The sequence below is a fragment of the Cololabis saira genome, chromosome 12, assembly GCF_033807715.1.
Source record: "Cololabis saira isolate AMF1-May2022 chromosome 12, fColSai1.1, whole genome shotgun sequence".
NCBI lineage: Eukaryota > Metazoa > Chordata > Actinopteri > Beloniformes > Belonidae > Cololabis > Cololabis saira.
Window position 1 is genome coordinate 47,089,486 of NC_084598.1, and position 7,500 is coordinate 47,096,985.

At 43.1% G+C, this 7,500-nt stretch overlaps 2 protein-coding genes across 5 annotated transcripts in view; one reads left to right on the forward strand and one right to left on the reverse strand.

The window, feature by feature from the left end:
• LOC133457541 (protein NLRC3-like) overlaps window positions 1–7,500 on the reverse strand; it is a 549,537-nt gene that overhangs the window by 228,916 nt on the left and 313,121 nt on the right. The window lies entirely within an intron of this gene.
• The window catches only part of LOC133457536 (myelin transcription factor 1-like), a 61,557-nt gene continuing 57,077 nt past the window's right edge, over window positions 3,021–7,500 (forward strand). For all 4 annotated transcript variants that reach the window (XM_061736891.1, XM_061736893.1, XM_061736894.1 and 1 more), the window contains exons 1-2: window positions 3,021–3,306; window positions 7,438–7,492. In XM_061736891.1, coding sequence (XP_061592875.1) covers window positions 7,438–7,492 — 55 coding nt within the window. In that variant the 5' untranslated portion in view covers window positions 3,021–3,306. The remainder of the gene's footprint in view (window positions 3,307–7,437; window positions 7,493–7,500) is intronic.

Here is a 7,500-nt window from a genome sequence, read left to right on the forward strand (position 1 = left end):
GGACACTTCCTCCAGCTCTTCCGGGGGGACTCCAAGGCGTTCCCAGGCCAGCCGAGAGACGTAGTCACTCCAGCGTGTCCTGGGTCTTCCTCGGGGCCTCCTCCCGGTGGGACATGCCCGGAACACCTCACGAGGGAGGCGTCCAGGGGGCATCCTATACAGGTGCCCGAGCCACCTCAACTGGCTCCTCTCGATGTGGAGGAGCAGCGGCTCTACTCCGAGCTCCTCCCGGGTGACAGAGCTCCTCACCCTATCTCTAAGGGAGCGTCCCGCCACCCTGCGGAGGAAACTCATTTCGGCCGCTTGTATCCGGGATCCCGTTCTTTCGGTCATGACCCAGAGTTCATGACCATAGGTGAGGGTGGGAACGTAGATCGACCGGTAAACTGAGAGCTTTGCCTTTCGGCTCAGCTCCCTCTTCACCACGACGGACCGATACAATGACCGCATTACTGCGGCCGCCGCACCGATCCGCCTGTCGATCTCGCGCTCCGCTCTCCCCTCACTCGTGAACAACACCCCAAGATACTTGAACTCCTCCACCTGAGGCAGGAACTCTCCCCCGACCTGGAGGGTGCAAGCCACCTTTTTCCGGTCGAGAACCATGGCCTCAGACTTAGAGGTGCTGATTCTCATCCCAGCTGCTTCACACTCGGCTGCAAACCGCCCCAGTGCATGCTGAAGGTCCTGGCTCGAGGGAGCCAACAAGACCACATCATCTGCAAAAATGTATTATATATATATATATATATATATATATATATATATATATATATATATATATATATATATATATATACATATACATATATATATAAAGAAATAAAGATTTTTATGTATATGAATGTATGTGTATATCTATGTATGTGTACATGTGTATGTATGTACATGTGTCCATCAGGACCATGGAGAGCTCCATCAGGACCATGGAGAGATCCATCAGCTCCATCAGGACCATGGAGAGATCCATCAGGACCATGGAGAGATCCATCAGGACCATGGAGAGATCCATCAGGACCATGGAGAGCTCCATCAGGACCATGGAGAGCTCCATCAGGACCATGGAGAGATCCATCAGGACCATGGAGAGATCCATCAGCTCCATCAGGACCATGGAGAGCTCCATCAGCTCCATCAGGACCATGGAGAGATCCATCAGGACCATGGAGAGCTCCATCAGGACCATGGAGAGCTCCATCAGGACCATGGAGAGATCCATCAGGACCATGGAGAGATCCATCAGCTCCATCAGGACCATGGAGAGCTCCATCAGGACCATGGAGAGATCCATCAGGACCATGGAGAGCTCCATCAGGACCATGGAGAGCTCCATCAGCTCCAGCAGGACCATGGAGAGATCCATCAGCTCCATCAGGACCATGGAGAGATCCATCAGCTCCATCAGGACCATGGAGAGATCCATCAGGACCATGGAGAGATCCATCAGGACCATGGAGAGATCCATCAGGACCATGGAGAGATCCATCAGCTCCATCAGGACCATGGAGAGATCCATCAGGACCATGGAGAGATCCATCAGACAAGGCTGATCTCAGTAGTTAACGGACAATAACACGTGCAATAACCATATGTGTTATGTATGTATGTATTCATTCAATATATTCAAGGTTCATTCAATATATTCAAGGTTCATTCAATATATTCAAGGTTCATTCAATATATTCAAATATTAATTTCCTGAACGGCACACCATAGTATGTTTATATATATATATATATATATATATATATATATATATATAGAGAGAGAGAGAGAGAGAGAGAGAGAGAGAGAGAGAGAGAGAGAAATAAAGATTTTTATGTATATGAATGTATGTGTATATCTATGTATGTATATATATGTGTATTATGTATATGTGTCCATCAACACCATGGAGAGATCCATCAGACTCTACAACCAGGCTGATCTCAGTAGTTAACGGACAATAACAATAACCATATGTATGTATGTATGTATGTATGTATGTATGTATGTATGTATGTATGTATGTATGTATGTATGTATGTATGTATGTATGTATGTATGTATGTATGTATGTATGTATGTATTATATTATATATAATATATTCGGGGTTCATTCAATATATTCAAGGTTCATTCAATATATTAAAGGTTCCTTCAATATATTCGGGTTTTCATTTCATATATTCAAGGTTCATTCAATATATTCAGGGGTTCATTTATATATATATATATATATATATATATATATATATATATATATATATATATATATATATATATATATATATATATATATATGTATAATGTATGTATATATGTATTTGTATTATTATTTGTATTATTTTTATGTATATGAATGTATGTTTATATCTATGTATGTATATATGTGTATTATGTATATGTGTCCATCAACACCATGGAGAGATCCATCAGACTCTACAACCAGGCTGATCTCAGTATTAACGGACAATAACAATAACCATATGTGTAATATCTGTCTGTTTCCTCACACACATTCTACCTGCTGTTTTGTCTTTTTTTTCCAATGTACTAAACATACTGTGCATACTTTGTAATTATATATATTTTTTACCTTTTACTTTTTTTTACCTCTCCCCTGCATGTGTGTTAAGTTACTGCTGCTAACAAAAGTGAGTTATTGAGGGAGAAATAAAGGATTATCTTATCTTATCTTATATATATATATGTATATATATATATATATATATATATATATATATATATATATATATATATATATATATATATATATATATATATGTATATATGTATATAAATAGTCTAGTCTAAACTAACCAGTTCTAGTCCAATCTAACCAGCCCGTCACTCGTCCTTCTCTCTGTCATCTTTGTGTATTTGTGTTCTCGTGTTTGTGTGTTTGTGTGTTTTTGTGTTTGTGTGTATTTGTATTGGTGTTTTTGTGTTCTGTCTCTTTAAATCCCCGGCTCTGCTGGGGGAGGAACTGCAGTTCCCAGCTCCGCCTGCAGGGGGAGCTGCTGATCCGGTGCTGTCCATGGTGCTGATCCGGGTCTCTGTCCATGGTGCTGAAGCCGCGGTGCTGATCCCGCGGAGCTGAAGCTGGTCCCGTCCCGCGGAGCTGAGGACCGGACTGTGTCTGGAGCTGACCCCGCGGAGCTGGACCTGCGGCCGGGCCTGGAGGAGCCGGAGGAGCCGGGGCCCCGGGAGCTGCGGCGGAGCTGAGGCGGGGATTCAGCGGCCTGTGAGCGGCCTGTGAGCGGCCTGTGTGTCGGTGTTCCGCCGGAGATGAGGCCGCGGAGGGGGAGGGGAGGCCAGTAGAAGGTAAGCCCGGACAAAGAGCCGCGGCGGCGGCGGGGGGGCTGGAGGGGCTGGGGGTGGCCTGACGGGGCCCGGGCCGGGGTGGGGGGGGGCGAGGGGGGTTGTTGTCCTGGACGGGGGGTGAGGCGGAGGGGGGGGTCGTGACCGCGCCGGGCGCGTGCGCGGACAGGCCGTAAACCGCTTAGGCGTCGAGGAACTCCCGGCCCGGGGGAACCGGAGGAGCCGCGGCCTTTGTTTGCGTGCTCGAGCGTGTGCGCGTGCGCGTGTTCAGGACCGATAGTGACGTCATCAGCACCAGTGTTGTGCCAAAAAGTGATTTAATCTGATTTGTGGCCGCGGGAGCGCGCACAGCAGCCGCGGGAGCGCGCACAGCGAGAGCGCTGAAACGTCAGGTTTTCAGATTCTGAAGCTCAAGAATGAGATCAAGTTATATTTAGGTAGAAACAACTTTTCATTAACTGTATTTGGCCTAAAATCAATTTTTGGCAGGTAAAAATGCCTATTTTGTTTGTAATGGTCCTTCAAAAGAGTTAAAAACAATCCTGTGAGCTCTAGTGTTTATTATGAAGCTCAAGAAGGAGATCAAATTATATTTAGGCAGAAACAACTTTTCATTAATTGTATTTGGCCTTCATGCAGGTAAAAAGACCCATTTTCAGGGAGAAATAAGATTCTGGCAGGAAATCACTTTTTGGCAGAACACCGGTACTTTTACAGATCCATGTGCGTCATCAGGAACCGGGTCCTGGTTCTGGTTCTGGTTCTGGTTCTGGTTCTGGAGGGCCCCCTTTGGTACATGTAACCCCTTGGATGAGAGAAAAACAGAGCAGAGAAAAACCCGCCTGGGATTCTGATTTTTTTCTCCTTTTTTTTTTTTAGTTTTAATCCTGGCTTCTAATAACTTTTGAATGTGTTTTATTCTGTTTATTTCACCTTATTACGGGATAGTTTTAGGGCCATGCAGGAAAAAAAAGTTGAAATGTCGAGATTAATGTTGAAATATTTTAAGAATAAAGTCGAAATTTTGCCTTTTTTCTCAACATTTCAACTTTATTCACAAAATTTTGACTTTTTTCTGGACATTTTGATTTTTTTCTCAAAGTGCATAATGAAAATAAAAATCTTCCTCCTCTAAAATATAATTTTTATTTTTCTCCTGCCTGATTCTCTTCCGTCCCTTATTAACCAATTCCTGACTGGGTTATTAGACAAGTCCATTTAGCAACTAATTTATTTTCTTAAACAGCTGGTTTTCCCTCTAAAGTCGACATTAGTCACATGACTCACGTCATGGAATCATTTATGTTGGAGACTAAATAGTTATTGACAAAAGTAGATTATTATCCTCTGTTAATGGAGTTTTCACAATCATTTATATATATATATGTATATGTGTGTGTGTGTGTATATACAGTGGCTTGCTAAAGTATTGCCACATTTTAGGCTTTAAACATAAAGATATAAAACTGTAATTTTTTGTGGGACACAATCATGAAGTGGAACGAAATGTATAGGATATTTCAAACTTTTTTAACAAATAAAAAACAGAAAAATTGGGTTTGCAGAATGATTCAGCCCCCTTAAGTTAATACTTTGTAGCGCCACCTTTTGCTGCGATTACAGCTGTAAGTCTTGGGCTTTGTCTCTATCAGTTTTTTACGTGAAGTTTTTCCCCATTCCTCCTTTAAAACAGCTGGAGCTCAGTGAGGTTGGATGGAGAGCGTTTGTGAACAGCAGTTTTCAGTTCTTTCCACAAATTCTCCATTGAATTCAGGTCTGGACTTTGACTTGGCCATTCTAACACCTGGATATGTTTTTTGTAGATTTTGCTTTATGTTTTGGATCATTGTCTTGTTGGAAGACAAATCTCCGTCCCAGTCTCAGGTCTTTTGCAGACTCCATCAGGTTTTCTTCCAGAATGGTCCTGTATTTGGCTCCATCCATCTTCCCTGTCCCTGCTGAAGAAAAGCCCAAACCATGATGCTGCCACCACCATGTTTGACAGTGGGGATGGTGTGTTGAGGGGGATGAGCTGTGTTGCTTTTACGCCAAACATAACGTCTTGCATTGTTGCCAAAAACGTTTGATTTTGGTCTGATCTGACCAGAGCAGCTTCTCCCACATGTTTGTGTCTCCCAGGAGGCTTGTGGGGGGGTGCAGGCAGGCGGAAGCAGCAACAGCAAACATCCACGTAGGCAGGTGGAAGCAGCAACGGGATGACCGGGGATGGGGGGGGGGGGGGGGGGGGGGGGCGGGAACACAGGCCAGAACGCAGCTCCCGAGGCTCCGGCCTGCAAACATGCACAAAAGAGAAAAAAGGGGGGCCAGCACAAGAAACTACAGGAACGATGGACAAAAATGATAGCTATGAGATATTTATAATAAATAAAAATGGAAATGGAGAAGAGAGGAAGGGAAAAGGAGAGGAGAAGAAGGGTGAGAGGCACCGCCCAGTGGATCATGTCGGTCCCCCCTGCAGCATAAGCCTATAGCAGCATATCTACCACCAAGCTATATTTGAGACTAACTATTATAGTCTTGTTCTATAGCTGCAACTATGACTACTGACTCTAACACACTAGAGTTTACACTACCTAGAGATTTACCAACACCAGCTAGAGGTTTACTAAACACTAACTATAGGCTTTACTAAACAGAAAGGTTTTAAGTTTAGTTTTAAAGGTGGAGGTGGTGTCAGCCTCCTTAACCCAGATTGGAAGTTGGTTCCATAGTAATGGTGCCTGATAGCAGAACGCCCACCCTCCAAATCTACATTTAGATACTCTAGGAACTACGAGTAAACCTGCACTCTGAGAACGGAGAGCTCTGCCAGGAACATAAGGCACTATAAGGTCTTGTAAATACTGCGGAGCTAAGCCGTTTTGGGCTTTATATGCAAGTAATAAGATTTTAAATTGGATTCTGAATTTTACAGGTAACCAATGGAGCGACGCTAACACTGGAGAGACGTGGTCTCTCCTGCTGATTCCTGTCAGCACTCGTGCTGCTGCATTCTGGATCAGCTGGAGCCTATTCAGCAAATTACTTGGACATCCTGCTAACAACACATTACAGTAATCCAGTCTAGAAGATACAAACGCATGAACTAGTTTTTCTGCATCACTCTGCGAGATAATTTTCCTAATTTTTGCAATATTACGGAGATGGAAAAAGGCTATTTTACAAACCTGATTAACATATGGTTTAAACGACAAATCCTGATGGAAAATAACACAAAGGTTTCTCACAGTTGCACTGGAAGCCATCGCAACACCATCTAATCCCTTCCTAAGATGCTCTGGACCAAGAATGATAACCTCTGTTTTATCTGAATTTAGAAGCAAGAAATTTCTGGACATCCAGTCCTTGATGTCCCTGAAAGTGTAGAGGGACGGCCAGGTCTTGGTCTGATACTCCTTCCATTTCAATATTATCGCTTGCACAGTGCTCCTTGGGATGTTTAAAGCTTGGGAAATGTTTTTTGTATCCAAATCCAGCTTTAAACTTCTCCACAACAGTATCTGGGACCTGCCTGGTGTGTTCCTTGTTCTTCATGATGCTCTCTGCGCTTTAAACGACCTCTGAGACGACCACAGTGCAGGTGCATTTATACGGAGACGTGATTACACACTGGTGGATTCCCTTTATCATCATTAGTAGTTTAGGTCAACACTGGATCATTCAGAGATCCTCACTGAACTTCTGGATCATTCAGAGATCCTCACTGAACTTCTGGATCATTCAGAGATCCTCACTGAACTTCTGGACAGAGTTTGCTGCACTGAAAGTAAAAGGGGGTAAATCATTTTGCACGCCCACTTTTTCAGTTTTTTATTTGTTAAAAAAGTTTGAAATATCCAATACATTTCGTTCCACTTCATGATTGTGTCCCACTTGTTGTTGATTCTTCACAAAAATTACAGTTTTATATCTTATGTTTGAAGCCTGAAATGTGGCAAAAGGTCACAAAGTTCAAGGGGGGCAAATACTTTCGCAAAGGCACTGTATATGTATATATATATATATATATATATATATATATATATATATATATATATATATATATATATATATATAGACCTGGACCTGGACCCGGTTCTGGACTCGGTCTCATTAATGAATCCTGTTTTCCAGATGAGTCAAGACCCGGAAGAAACCAGAACCAGAACCAGATCCAAAGGAATCCGGGGTCAGTAT